Source organism: Sorghum bicolor, chromosome 10 (genome assembly GCF_000003195.3).
Source record: "Sorghum bicolor cultivar BTx623 chromosome 10, Sorghum_bicolor_NCBIv3, whole genome shotgun sequence".
Classification (NCBI taxonomy): Eukaryota; Viridiplantae; Streptophyta; class Magnoliopsida; order Poales; family Poaceae; genus Sorghum; species Sorghum bicolor.
The window spans coordinates 1,959,534-1,975,079 of NC_012879.2; the positions used below are offsets into that span (position 1 = coordinate 1,959,534).

Genomic DNA, 15,546 nt, shown 5'->3' on the forward strand with positions numbered 1-15,546 from the left:
GATGGAGTGTAGTGTTGTGGAGTGTGGAGTGGAGTGGAGTGGAGTGGAGTAGAGAGAGCTCACCTTAGCCACACTCCCCTCCACTCAGCATGCAAGAACGTCCAGGCCACACAGAACTGCCAGTGGATCCAGACAGCTTCGTGTGTCCTGTCCTGAATTCCTGATGTTCACATGTCTCATGTGAACCCACATCCAAGCAACATTCACCTATGATGATGTATCGATATCATGTATCGGATACGTATCCTAGCTGTACTATGATTTTTGATACGTATCAAGCTGGATACGTGTATCTGATACGTATGAACTGAATTGGATTGGATACGGCCAACAGACAAAAATAGCCTTACATTCAGCCGTCGGTGGTCGGCGTTTACATTCAGGCTGAATAGTCCTGGTAACAACAACAGAGAAAGCTAGCCATGCTGACAGCATTGGTATTTTCTTCACCTGTTTCTTCATGACAGCGGTATTACATTCAGATTCAGATGCTGTTGCACCGTTGCACGTCACGACAGCAGCTGATGCGGCAAGTTCACCACATCAAGGCAGGCATTTGAACTGAACAAAGTTTGTTGCAATTGCAAACCAAGTTTGGTTTGATTTCGAGAGAAACCAGAAGAAAATACATCACATTATTGAGCTCAATATATAAATGTTATGTACCATAAAAGCCAGTAGAAAACTGTATCAATAAAAGAGCAAAAAAAATGCAACAACTAAGACACAGTGCGACTTAAACCCACGATCCAGCAAAGAATGAAGCATCGCTCTGCAAGACAGTAAGGTCATTGCCAATGCATGTTACCAAAAACCAGCACCCGATTTAATTAATAACCAGGCTCACCTTCATGAATCGTGTTCGTGTGAGGGTCACCGAATAAAACCAACATAAATGGAAAAGGCATTGTTTATTACAGGCCTAAAATACCACTCACGCGCTCCAAATGCAGGCATCCTTCCGCTCCCTCCATTGTTTATTCCAAGCTTTGGGGCACAAGACCTCGAGGTACAGTGTTCCTTTGGCATCAATGATGACAAAAAACTCAAGACTGTTGTTGTTAACTCTTAAAAGCTCTTGGCCGCCGCAATGACGCTCTCCACAGTGATGCCATACTCCTTGTAGATCGTTCCGGCAGGAGCACTCGCACCGAATTTGTCGATGCCAATGGCCTTGCCCTGGGCTCCGACATACTTCTGCCAGCCGAGAGTAGACCCGGCCTCAATGCTGATTCTTGCGGTGACGGCTGCAGGCAGGACACTCTCCTTGTATTCATCTGACTGTTCATCGAAAAGTTCCCAAGAAACAAATGAGACGACACGGACTGTCTTCCCCTCCTTCCTCAACTCATCGGCAGCCTTTTCCGCAATCTCCAGTTCAGAGCCAGTACCCAACACAATGAGGTCAGGCTTGTTGCCAGTTGAGTTGTCAGAGATGGTATATCCACCCTTCTCGACTCCCTCAATTGAGGTACCAGGCAGGTGAGGAAGCTTTTGCCTGGAAAGAGCGAGAATAGATGGCCTCTTCCTGTTGAGAACTGCAACTTTGTATGCTCCGGCGGTCTCATTGCCATCAGCAGGGCGGAGCATCAATATGTTCGGCATTGCACGGAAACTCACCAAGTGCTCAATGGGCTGATGGGTCGGACCATCTTCTCCAAGACCAATAGAGTCGTGGGTCATAACATAGATAACTCCAGCCTCAGACAGAGCTGAGATCCTCATGGCACCTCTCATGTAATCAGTGAAGACAAAGAATGTAGCACAGTATGGAACAAACCCTGGACTGTGCAGAGCAATGCCATTGCAAATGGCGCCCATTCCGTGTTCTCTGACTCCAAACCGGACATTGCGCTCTTCAGCCGTATCCTTCTGGAAGTCACCAAACATCTTAAGCAGAGTCATGTTGGAGGACGCAAGATCAGCACTACCTCCAATAAGACCAGGCACAACATTAGCAAGTGCATTCAAGCACTGCTGGGAGAGGTTCCTGGTGGCATCTCCTGGGCTCTCTGGAGTGTATTTCTATAGAGAGAGAAAAAAGCAAGAATCTACCATTAGAGTTTAATTCTCCATGTATCAGTATCAACTGCAGTATTGCAAGTAGATATGTATTCTTACAGGAAGCGCATCAGCCCAGCCAGTAGGGAACTCTCCTGTGATGATACTTTTCAAGGTTGCTGCATCGTCTGCATACTTCTTCTCGTACTCTGCAAACTTAGCATTCCAATCAGCCTCAAGTGCAGCACCTTCAGGTGTGTGGCGGCTCCAGTGGCTGCAATGATCCATCAAAGAAACCGTGTGAGTGTTATGCATTCCACTAACTCATCCAGATAACTAGATTACAAGAACAGAGAGAAGACCAACCTCTTGACGTCCTCTGGAACAAAGAACGGCTCATAGGGCCATCCAAGGTTCTGCCTGGTTGCTTCAACCTCTTTGGCACCCAATGCACTTCCATGCACACTGTATGAGTTGGCCTTGTTGGGCGATCCAAAACCGATTGTGGTAGTCACCTAAATAGAGTACAAATTAGACCAGTGCTATAAAATCTACAGAAAACAAAACATAAAAGGTTGCAAATACCAAAGAAACCAACCTTGATTAAGGTGGGCTTGTCAGTAACTGCCTTCGCCTCCTTAATGGCTGCACGGATGTCATCATAGCCGTTGTTCCCATTCTTAACCCAGATCGTGTGCCACCCAAGAGCCTCAAAGCGGGTGCTCACGTCCTCTGTGAATGCAATCTCTGTATCTCCATCGATGGAAATGTGGTTGTCATCGTAGAAAGCAATCAGCTTGCCAAGACCCCAGTGTCCAGCCAAGGAGCAAGCTTCATTGGCAATACCCTCCATTTGGCAACCATCTCCCAAAATAACATACCTGTAAAGAATACACGAAACATGTTACCGGAGCTGCACCACACAAACTAAAAGCAAGACACTGCATGTTCAGATTATTAGAAGTATTACGTGTAGTGGTCGACAATCTCACTGTCAGGCTTGTTGAAGCGAGCAGCCAGGTGCTTCTCAGCAAGCGCCAACCCAACAGCATTGGCGATACCCTGACCAAGGGGTCCTGCAGAACAACCATATTGGAAACCGAAACTTTTAGTTTTACACAAACAGTACAACAGGGCAATGCACAACAAGTGTCAGTCCGATAAAGAAGAAAACAGACCAGTGGTAACTTCAACTCCTGGAGTCTCAAAGTTCTCAGGGTGGCCCGGTGTCTTGCTTCCCCATTGCCTGAACTGCTTCAAATCCTCCTCCTGCAGCAGCAGTGTACCAACCATAGTTAAAAGAAATTCAGCCACATAAGAGATGCCTATCAAATACCTAGCAGCTCTGCTGAGGTGAATTACACTCAATAGTTCTGCTCAACTAAAGCATGAGTGATGACAGGTCCATGGTGTAACGTCTGAGTCTCCAACTAATCTTCCTAGGTAACTTAGCTTCCCCTTATCATAATAATACATCTTTGACAACTGGACATAGGCAGGCACGGCCTTTTCTATGCCGCCACCAAAGATAGCAGTCAAGATCCAAAGCTTTCCACTATTTTACCAAACAAGATCCAAACTTTACACATGAACCTACCCCCGATTTCGCCGCTCCAACCAACCAACCAACCGGGGGCAAAATCCCACGCACAACAAATAGAAGATGGAAACAAACACAGCAAAAGCAAGTGAATCAGCTGGTTTACCTTAACACTGTCGTATCCGGCGAGGTGGAGCAGGGCGTACTGGAGCATGCAGCCGTGGCCGGCGGAGAGAACGAAGCGGTCACGGTTGAACCAGTAGGGGTTCTTGGGGTTGTAGCGCATGACCTCGTCGTAGAGGATGTGGCCCATGGGCGCGCAGCCCATGGGGAGGCCCGGGTGACCGGAGTTGGCCTTCTCGACGGCGTCGATGGCCAGGAACCGGATCGTGTTGACCGACTTCTCGAGCAGCTCGCCCGTGGCGGCCTTCCCCTCGAGCGTCTCGACGGCGGCGGCGCGCACGACGCGCTGGCGGCGGGACGCGGCCGCGGACGGCGCGCGGCGGGCCGGGAGCGGGGAACGCAGGCCGCGGCCGGCGAGCGAGCTGAGGCGGAAGCCAAGGCGCTCGGCCGGGGCCGACGCCCCGGCAGCCGGCGCCGCGCGCGCGGCGATGGTGGCGTGCGCGGCGGCGACCGAGTGCGTAGCCATGGTGTCTGTGATGGCGCTGTGTGCGTGCGCGTGCCGGGTGGAGGAGGAGAGGCGGAGATGGCGAGCCTGCGGTCGGGGAGATCAGAGATGGGAGGGGGTTATGTATAGACTCCGGGGTGCGTTCTGGGGGACGCATTGCCAACAAGAAGACGGTAGTAGCTGAGCTGAGGCGGCTACGGAACTGACGGTAGACATGGTCCATGGACCAGGGGTGTGTACTACTGGTTTTTTTTTTTTGACAATAGTGCACTATACTGGTTTGAAGCCGCCATTGGGCTGCTAAGGGTTGGTAGAGCTTCGGCTTGAATTTTATATTCTAAGTGCACTCCAATCAACCTCTTGACGACCTAAATCTACTTTTAGAGGCCAAAATGTGATAGGAAGACAATTTCGATGATGCATTTCCGTTAAGGACAGTATTCACTTTTAAGGACTTGTTTGATAGAATTTTTGTGTTTCTCGCACCACCATGACATCCATGTAAGCACTAGGCCTCCATGTCATGTACAGTAGCGGCGTCGCAGGAGCAACCACAGAGGTATCAGTAGCTTGATCTGACACACCACAAAAGCACACGATTTAATATAGAGAGAGGAGTTCAAAGCCACATGTATGTTCTAGAGAAAAAGGGTAGTGTTGTCCAAAAAGATGGAGTCTAATATCCTCATATCATGCATGTTTAGGTATGCCCTTGTTGGGGCTGCCCTAAAAGCCTCCTTCAATGTGCCATTGTGACTTATAGTTCTAGCCTCGAGCTCTACATAAATAATCCGTATCATCTCAAATAGTGGCTCTATATTAGTATGTTGGAACATCTTACGGAGGGTGTCAATGTTTCAACTGACAAAAGGTGCAAGCCACTTCTTTTAGAAGAAAAGTTGAGACTAATTGTAAGAGAGCAAAGGTAGACGAGCAAGCGGATTTATGTATATATAGAGAGAGAGGGAGAGAAATGGTGATATTAGCAACAGATAAAGTGGCTAGTCTTCTACGTAAGATGACAGCTTCAACTACTTTTTATCTATATGGCAGCTAACTTTTGATTAAGACCACTAACATTAGTTGTTTGCATGCTTCTATTCAGACTCTCCAACTAAGAGGTCCATTCGTGCGCTCTGCATGGTTGCGGCTGCATGACTGTAACACTATTGTAGAGTTATTGTAGGCAATGCAAAGAAGACAACTTCAACTACTTTATTTATCTATATGGCAAGTAACTTTTGATTGAGCCGAGTAGTCAGTAGAGACTGCTCTAAGCAGCTTCTGCTCCGGCTCCAACAAAAGGCATGTTTGGTGAGCTTTAACGTGGCTGTAGAGCTACTGTAGTGGAGCCGTGTGAAGCATCCAACTGCAGCTCCATCGGCTCTCTTTTTTTTGTTTGATTGAGTTGGGACAGGGTCGGAGCCGTTTTACCAGCAGACGCACATCGCTAAATAGTGTCGAGGAACTGGACCTACCTTGGCCGCTGGACGCTCATTGTGTGCACAGCTGCTCCGCCGCCACTGATCTTCCGCTGTGCCGGGCGGGTCAGCTCCATGGCCACTCGTGCGCCGCGCCGCCGCCGCTGCGCACGCCGGAGATGCCCCTCTCAGGACCCACAGTATCTCTGTCGCTCGTACTTTCTACGTACTCGTACTCCGTATACTCGAATGGAAAAGGAAAAAAAGAGAGATACAACATGGAAAAAGGGAGGAGACGGATGCATATGTGGTCCTTGTTGTAAGCGAAGGGATAAGGGCATCAGGATTCAGGAACGTATGAGGCCGCCATTCCATCGCCCTTAAGCTGGGCTCCACCGATTCTTAATCCTGCCTCTGTTATTGTTTAAGAGGCCCCTGCGCTGCCTCTCCGATCTGATAAGCCGCCTCGCCCTCTCATCGGCCGCTACATCGGCAAGTCGCCCCCTCCTGATCTGACCGTGGTCCATGGAAGACGATGCAGCTGTGCAGCTCCGGCATCCCAGACCAAATTATTTTTTGGCATCAAAAAAGACCAAATCATTTTTCTAGAGTAGAGTTCATCACCAGTTTCTAAACTTATTCGGGTGTATCATCATGATCCCTAAACTCACAAAACAACCGTTTTATCTAAACTTGTTTGGCTATGTCATCCTCATACCTGAACTTGGAAACCCTCAAACTTATTTAGTTGTGTTATCCGGTCCCTAAATTTGTCTTTTAAGTCTCATCTGGATGAAAACAGGACGAATCTAAAAACTCTATATTCGAAAGTAACTTATAACCTTTTTATATAAACTCAAATGAAGATAAATTTTATATCAAACTAGGTTAATGTCCGTACGTTGTTACAGGCTTTAAAATTAACATACTCTATGTTTCTTCATTGTTATTTCATTTTTTCTGTCTATATTCTTTCTTTTTCATTTCATTTCGGTTTTCATTTTTTTATTTTATTTTATTTCCTGTCCTTTCCGTATTCTTTTTCTTGTTTAAATTTTAGCTTTTATTTTTTCTTTTGGTTTTATTTTTATTATTCTTCCTTGCTTCTATTTGTTTTTCTTTTTTCTTTTCAGGTTTTCTATATTTCTTCATTCTTATTTTATATTTTATTTCCTTATAATCTTCTTTTTATCCTTATTTAAATTATTCATTTATTTTATTTGATCTATGCATTTTTATCATTTGTTAATCATGTTTGTTTTTATATTTTTATTCTTAATAATTTTATTTTTTATTTTTATTTTCTATATATATGTGATGTTTATACAGTATATATTTAGTGTTCTATGCTATGTTATGTCATGTTTATGTAGTATACATATGATGTTCTATAATGTTTCTTATGGTGTTCACTTAGTATACATGTAATCTATAATAAATGTGATGTTCTATAATATATTTAATGATGTTCTATGATGTATTTAGTGATGTTAATGTTCTATAAATATATTTATGATATTTTAAAAGTAACCCTTTGACATTATTTGAAATTTTTCTCCATTTTGTGTTTTTATTTTTTTCTTATGATATTTACTCTAGATTTTATTATTATTTTTATCTATGTCATGTATTTATGTATTTTTATGTATATTGTAATATCAGTTTTATAAACCTAAAACCAAAATACTATTCTTCTACATTGATAACATTTTTTACAAAGACAGAACATTGTGTGTTCAACTTAGAATATTGTCTCTACTTAATAAAAAAATATTTTATCTTTATAAGATAAATATTCATTAATAGAATTTTATCTAAATATATCCATGTGTGATCTTGTTTTGAAGGATTTGTTACAAGAAATTTAATGGTGCAATCAGAATTAAATTTATATCTTTGGTTTAAGAGTTATGACTTTTTTAATTCGGTAAAACAATTTTACATGCATGGGTGAGTGGGGCCTGGGTTGATGAGATAGCTTATCATAGCACAGTAAAAGGGATCAGAGTTGTGGCTTCACTATGGGTGTGGTAGACGGGTCCTCGTATATACAGATTTTGCATGCATGGGTGAGTGGGGCATGAGTTGATGGGATAGGTGAGTGGAGCATGAGTTGATGGGATAGCCTATCATGGCACAGTAAAAGAATGTGAGTTGTGGTTTCACCATAGGTGTGGTAGACGGGTCATCTCCATAATTTTTAGTTATAGAGATTATAGCCAGCAATGCGATCTACAACTTTATAGTTGAAAATTTTTAAAATTTAAATTATTTAGGGTCCCAAAATATTTATTGTAAGTTTATACATTTTAAAATTTAAAATTAAATTTTGTGACATTAAACGACTTCAAATAAAAAAAACTTTTCAACTACAAAACTAAGATCACGTTGAGTGCTACAACTTTGATATAAATTTTGTCTTTATTCGAATTCATATAAAAAGTTCTGAATTATTTTTGATATACAATTTTTATACCGTTTTGTTTTGATCCAGATGAGACTTAAAACCAAATTTAGCGACCGGAATGACACAACTGAACAAATTTAAGGACTTAAACGGGTGATTTCTAAGTTTAGAGACCACAGCTGAATAAGTTTAGAGACCGAGATGACACAAACGAATAAGTTTAAGAATCCAAATGATCGATTTGTGAGTTTATGGATCGGAATGACACTACAGGAAGTTTAAGGACTGATGGTGGACTTTACTCTTTTTTTATAATAAGCCTTAAGATTGTGTCTTTCATTAGCTTGAGGTCCCGCCATATGCTTTTGTTTTCTCCTAATTAGGCCACCCCAACGCTCCACGGTGAATGTTGGCTTCGTTGCCATATAAGATCGGATAGAAAAAGATAAAAAAGATGATGGCCTTGCAGAACCTACTGATATCCTTCAGAAGACACATATGTCTCATCTGATAAAATACAGAAGCAACAAGCAGAAAACGCAATGGGAGGAAGTGAAGTGCTCCTAGTATATGCTTTTTGTCTGATAAAGCGGTTAGAGAAAGAGAGAGAGAATTATATGTCCTGCGGTGCGATTGGGAGGTGGTGGCTTCAGTCACTTTACTCCTACGTGTAGGCAAGCTTTTTGTTGAGGCTAACGATGATATTCGCGCTTGCGTTGTGCTTGCTCTTAGGGTCGACCTAAGGGCTGCTGCTCGAAACTTATGAGGTTGATGCAAGAGTCTTTACAACCTTCATATTTCGTACACTCCCGATGCTCTAGGGCAATGTAGCGATGTTTTTTTTTTCCTCAAAGAAAAATAGTACTCCATTTCTTTAGTGATATAAGGCCATAGTTATGTCACTAATAAACTCATATATTACTAACTGAATCAAATAAGCAGGGGCACTATGGATAGTCAACATCTTCATAAAAAAGAGGCCAGAGGAGCCGTTTTGCCATACTTATAGGAAATTTGTAGGGGAAAAACACAGAAAAGCATAGAGTAAAAAACCATGAAAATGTTATACTCCCTCCATTCCAAATTACAAGACGTTTTAGCTTTTGTAGATTCATTAACTTTACTATATATATATATATATATATATATATATATATATATATATATACACATAGTGTATACCTAAATATGTAGTAAAAAAATTATGTATCTAAAAAAGTCAAAATGTCTTATAATTTGAAATAGAGGCGGTACATTCTAAATGGGGCCTGAGCTAAAATAACTTGATTTAACAAAGGACAAAATAGACTAAAAAAGCGTAGGATTGAAATCTACCAAAACAAATTTAGGCACTGTTAAAGGAGACTATGCCCTAAAAAACAACATATGGCTTAATATATCGATACAGTAGATGTTTCTTTTTTAAAAAGTTAAGCTGACTTTTAAAGTGCACTCAATCAATTAAATCTATTTTTATTAAACGCTAAAATTGTAGGATTGCTGGTAATCGCGACATAATAAATCCCAATTGTACATGTAAGAAAACACCAAGGAAATTATTATTTTTTTAATTTTTACAAAAGGTAATAGATTAACTAGCTTAATTTGGTAATAAAGAAAGGTTACTTACTGATTGGGCTTCTACAAGGCCCTTTGAAGGGAGAGTGTCTCACCAAATTTGGGGTGAGTGTTCTTGCATGATGGATACGACATTGTAGATATATTTGCCAAACAAGGATCATACAAATGTCTGATAGACTTGGCATCTAAAAGTGGTCACTACTTTTTGGGTGCTATTTGTAACCTTGGTTTCGCAATGGTTGTATGCATATGCAGAGAAGATAACAAAAAATTCATTTTAGAAAAGTTCAAATGAATAATAGAGTAGAAAGTTAAAGACTTGGAATATATAGGGACAAAAACATGTCGCCTCGATTCAAAATGAAAACACCGTAGTATGGAATAAACTAGGTGATGTGCTAGGGTCCGACCAAGGTGGCTGCTAGCAACGCACCGACCACCACTGCGTAGCCCCTGCACTATTCTTCTTCCAACTCCCGCACGTGCTCACACTTGTCCTTGACCCCACCCTCCTCCTCACTCCACCACCACTCCTGCCCTGTCGTAGCTGCACTAGGGTTTTGCTAGAGCTCTACGTGTCTCCTTCTTCCCCTCTCCCATATTGTCGTCATCGTTGTGGCCATGCTCATCGGCGAGCACCATCGCGACGCCCCCGCCCCAACCTAGCCCGGTCGCCTCCACTGCCACCAAGCCCTTAATTGCCCTGCCATCGTCCCCACCGCTTGGCCCTGCCTACCTCCCCCGAACCTCCCTTCTCCCACCAGAGTTGGTAGAGAGAGAGAGAGAGAGAGAGAGAGAGAGAGCGTGTCGCGTCGCGTGGGATAGATATAGAAATGGAGAGGGAGAGAAGGGATGGTAGATGTACGGCGCCATTGTGCACTCTACGTGGGTCATGCTCGTGGGCTACTGCAAAGAACTTGCGTTGGCGCTCTCTAGTAATCGGTACCGTGCACAGGTCTTACTGGTCGGACTGAATGATGACAGATAAACTAGTGCTCCGCAAATTACGTTCTGCCATCTCTTTTGATTATAAGTACCCTGATTCTCTTTTACCCATAGCATCAATATTAGTACGTGTTGCAAAACCTCCCATCATTTCATTCGTCCTGAAAAAAAAGTATGGTCAGTTAGTAGTTTATAAGTATATGGAAAAATCCGCTCGCCCATCGTTCGTTGAATGAACATGTGTCTGTTTTCATAGTTCCTTCACATAGTACAAGAACGCCATGAAAAGTGCTACAGTACTATTTGTTTGCTTATTGTCAATAGAAAATATGTTTCTTTTAATATAAATAAAGCACACGTTGTAGGTACTCTCTCCATCTCAAATTGTAAGTCATTCCAAGAATCTTGGAGAGTCAAAGCATTTTCACGTTTGACTAAAATTATAGAGAATAATATTAAGATTTGTAACGTAAAGTGAGTATATTATGAAAATATAATTAAGAAAAAATCTAATGATACTTAGTTAGTACCATAATTATTATTATTTTATAATATAAATTTGGTCAAATTTAGAAAAATTTAACTCTCTAATATTCTTGGAATGACTTAGGGAGTAGGTATCTATAGAGTATAGAGAGCCAGGCGCTGAAGGCCGGCCTGGTTCATGGACCATGTGCAGGAAAGGAATTTGTGGGTGAGGTGTGTGGGGGGTAGGTGGATGAGGAAGAGGAAGCGGGGTCGTCGGTCGATCACGGCCGACGAGAGATCACGGCCATCGGAAGAGGATAGGAAACGACTCGTTAGCATTTTGTATGGCATATGGGCCTTCCTTTTCTTGAGTGAGAAATATATATAAAGAAACAAAAAAGAACTGCAGAGCTTGCATTGGCCCTTTGTGTGCATGTTGGGGTGGTCGCCGTCGCAAGTGCTTTGTGCTGTAATTCCGAGCCGGCCTGACGGCGATGCGCCAGCGCTTGAAAGATTGGAATCTACCCACAGCGGAATCGAAACTTATGCATGCATCGGAATATCCCATTTTTGGTGTTCCGGCAGCTGCATGGCGTATATATCCTGAAAGATATGCATGTTGCACGTCGGCATTCGTCAGAATTGCACCGCCGCTCACTTCGCCGTCGGCCGGCGCTCCGGCCGCCACACCGTGGCACCCGGCCGTCTCCGTTTCCGTCGTCCATTGCCAGCAACGACAGTTTATTTACTGACAAAACAAAATAAGGTTCTGTTTTCGTTCTATAATAATAAATATACTAATAACCACATCACATATAGGAGTATAATTCTGCGTCAAAAATATAGGAGTATAATTAATAATTAAAGATGGCATCAATCAGCTAGGGCCTTGTTTAGTTCCAAATTTTTTTGCAAAATGTAAATAGTACCAATTTCGTTTGTATTTGACAAATATTGTGCAATCATGAACTAATTAGGCTCAAAAGATTCGTCTCGTCAATTTCGACCAAACTGTGTAATTAGTTTTTATTTTCGTCTATATTTAATACTTCATGCATACATCTAAAGATTTGATGTGACAGTGAATCTGAAAAATTTTGCAAAATTTTTTGGGAACTAAACAAGGCCTAGGAGTTGTGTAGTCGGCTCCTTGGCTGGCTGCTGCGGCAAGTCAAAAGACCAACCTCTGGAACTGAAAGCATCTTTATTTTGACTCTCCACCATCTGTTGGGAGGGGCCTGGTGGGTGGAACGGTGCAAGCAGCAGCCTTTCAAGGCCCCAAAGGATCGGATCGGAAGGGCCGCTCGCGCCGCGCCGGAGAGACCGGCCGGCGACCGCTCCGACCGACTCCGGTGGCCGTCGGAGACCCGAGAGAGTATGCAAACGGCACCAGCGCTGTCCAAGTCCACCATCTGTTTAAATTCTTGAGAAATGATGAGAATGATATTTCTTTTCTTTTTTTTTTTTTACGGCACGAAGGGGATAGGACGACAAGCGTTTTCACATGATAATAAATGGTCTCATTGAGCTGAGGTCAAAGGCTGGTTGGTGTATATGTGTGTGTGTGGTGGTGTGACGCACGATGACGACGATGACTTCAGGCATTTTGCGTTGTCATTCGTCACCAAAAAAATTCGACACGTTCTAGGGAGGTTGCCTGGAGTCCTGGACCGGCTTTCCTATCTGCCATGGGCCTTTGTTGCATTGTCCAGCCTCCAGCCCATAGCTGCGATCACCCAAACTTATGGTAGGTTGGATGGAAGAAGTCCATCTCTCCATCAATCAGCTTTATTAAATATTGTGTGAGTCCTATTTCTCCTTCAGTTGAAAACAGGAGTTTTTAGACTCCCTCAGCTCTAAAAATCATCCGATTTACTTTATTATAAGCGGTTTTGGGTTTTGGCTGACATAGCACCATGTCAGCAACGAGAGATGCAAATCGAACTTTATTGATAGTTTGCAAACATCATTCACCTCCAAAGGTTTTGCAAATAGACTTTGCATTAACATATTTAAAAAAAAAGACTAGAAAATACCCTTCCAACGGTTTTGCAATTGAAATTTACAATTTGGTAAACTTAGCAAATAAAAATTGAGGCTTTGTATATATGCATACCTTCTCACCACTTTGCATCCTTCCATCGCGAAAATTTCGTCGGTCCACGTTGGACAGTGGCGCGCGCGTGAAGCCCCTCCCTCCTCGGCGCGCGATCTCCTCTCCCTCCTCCTGGCGCGTGCGAAGCCCGTCCCTCCTCCTCGACGCGCGATCTTCCCTCCTCGTCGCTGATCATTGGTACTGATCTTGTGCGCCATTAAATTTTTTGTCGTAACAATGGCCGTCACATCCATTAGCCGCCCATGCACCATTCAGTACCCGACCATGCACCATTCAGTTTAATCAGCAGCAGGTTCCATCGAGTATCAATGATTTGGAATAAATGGCAAACACGCACGCGAATGGAGAGCAGACGACGGACCTGATGACGGGGACCTGTTCACGACAGCACACACGGCGCGGCCACGACGCACGCGAAGAGCACCTCCTGGCGATGGGGTCCTAGCGACGCGGCCACGACGTTCGCGATGGGGTCCTGGCGACGCGGCCATGACGTTCGCGATCAGACCTGGCGACGACGTCCACGTTCACAAAGAGACCTCGGGCGCAAAGATTTGGCGGACATGAACGAATGCCGCGCGAAAACATAAAATTTTACGGGAAAAAAAGTGGGACTTGGTAAAATGCAAAGCGGTTGGAAATCACACCTTTTGGGACTTTGCAAATTCATTTGGGACTTTGCAAATTCTCTCAAATGCAAAACTGAAAATGCATAACCCTTTGAGATGCTCTTAGACTTTATAAAAAGAGTTGTTGTTCAAAAGAAAATCTAATATTTTTCCTGCAATAAATACCAAGATCCTGTTTAGTTCCCTTGCTAAATTTTAGACAGATAAACTTTAGTCACTTTAATAGCTAAAGTTCCAAACACATTGACTAAAAAAAAAGCTAAAATAGTTTTGTTCCATTAGTCACTCAAGAGTAGCTAAAATAATTTTAGCTAGCTAAAATTTAGCAAGGGGAACCAAACAGGGCCCAAGTTATTTGAAACACTAAGATATTATTATTTATATTAGAAAAAAATTCTCTTGCCTCAAGAAAATATGAAACTAGTTTCCTATTTTTCCTAAAACCACGTTCTACCTTTACATTTCTTGCTTACAATTATTTGAATAGCACATGGTAGACAAAGACAAACCCTTGTAGATCGCAACATGAGTCACTATGCAACACGTCGTGGAATTTCTTGTGCATTTTTATAAAATCTAGCACGAAAATTTGATTTACCACGAGTGCACCAACACCAGGCACAAGTTGTCTTCGTCATAACTTAACTAACTAGTTAAAAAAGGCAGACACGTCGGGGGTGCACGAAGCACGTTTCCCCCACGGCAGCTACTAGTATTCCGAGTTTGGTTGGTGTGGTGTGCGGTCGAAAAGAATGCAGAACGAATCTTGCTGCCGGTTGGCGGTTGCCCTCCCCTGCTCAACCACGGCGTTCATTTTTTAATAACTAGGTGAATTCCTCGCGCGTTGCTGCGAAAATTTCTTAAAAGTAAATCATTATATATATAGCATTACTATATGATATTCAGTCTATTATGTATGTATACATATAAATTTGGCTTGCATGTATTTTATTGTATTACATCTAGTAAAAAAATGCTAAGCTAATAGAACAAAAACTCATATTTGGTTACATTGTAGAGCAATTAATTGGTGATAAAAAATAGTGTATGTACATGACTTGTGTGTTAATAGATTAAAAATTTAAAGTATTTCACATGATATAGATGGCATGATCATTTTTTGTAATTAATATGGGATGACATGGATTTAGTGGGGAATGATGTGGACACCTTGCATGAAGATGTGGACACCTTGCATGAAGAGAGAATTCATCTAGTGGGGTTTAGCTTTATAAGAGTTATAGATAAGAAGATTGAAAGAAATGTGATAAGTGCAATATACATACTAATGTACAACTTAAAATACTTACTCCATAAACTTGTATTTAGACCTTATATTTAGATGCATTTGCCATGGTAAAAGATTAACCACGTGGAAAAGTTGCCTAGGCTAGATAGAGTTTCTAAGCATTCGATTGTAGTCGATGGTCAAGAATGTCTGCCTAGCAAAGGTCTGGCAGGGCATGATTCAAACACGCCTTTGATGCTAAGGAGTGAGAAGACTAGAGGAAGAGATGACTTGTGTGTCATTGGAGAAAGAAAGCTTCTAATTTCATTATTACTTTTGGTTGTGTCTCACATAGGTGACTCACATTGGAGCAATTTATTACCAAGCTAGCACCTCGTAGGTGGATCCTATCTTAACACTGCTTAAGATGCTATACATGGTGGATCTTTGATGTCGACATGGCATACTCACACTATATTGCGTTCATCTTTCGTTTCATCCTACCTAACATTTCACTCAACCTACCACGGCGTACTCCAAGTTTGTTTGGTGCGGTGGAAAGGAGAGAGCAGAGCATGCTCG

At 42.5% G+C, this 15,546-nt stretch overlaps 1 protein-coding gene across 1 annotated transcript; it reads right to left on the reverse strand.

Annotated features, from left to right (window-relative positions):
- On the reverse strand, positions 627–4,298 carry LOC8069074 (transketolase, chloroplastic). The gene is made up of 7 exons (XM_002437717.2): positions 3,708–4,298; positions 3,180–3,270; positions 2,972–3,077; positions 2,600–2,882; positions 2,368–2,516; positions 2,122–2,275; positions 627–2,025 (listed from the first exon to the last, which is right to left on the reverse strand). Exons 1-7 carry the CDS (start codon positions 4,188–4,190, stop codon positions 1,069–1,071), a joined length of 2,223 nt encoding a protein of 740 aa, XP_002437762.2. The 5' UTR covers positions 4,191–4,298; the 3' UTR covers positions 627–1,068.

Excerpts from the sequence above, each read along its gene's own strand:
- LOC8069074 (XM_002437717.2), bottom strand. The coding sequence starts at position 4,190 with ATGGCTACGCACTCGGTCGCCGCCGCGCACGCCACCATCGCCGCGCGC. Across the intron at positions 3,271-3,707 it reads CCGGATACGACAGTGTTAAG|GAGGAGGATTTGAAGCAGTT; the intron begins GTAAACCAGCTG and ends CTGCTGCTGCAG. Across the intron at positions 2,276-2,367 it reads GTTCCAGAGGACGTCAAGAG|CCACTGGAGCCGCCACACAC; the intron begins GTTGGTCTTCTC and ends GGATCATTGCAG.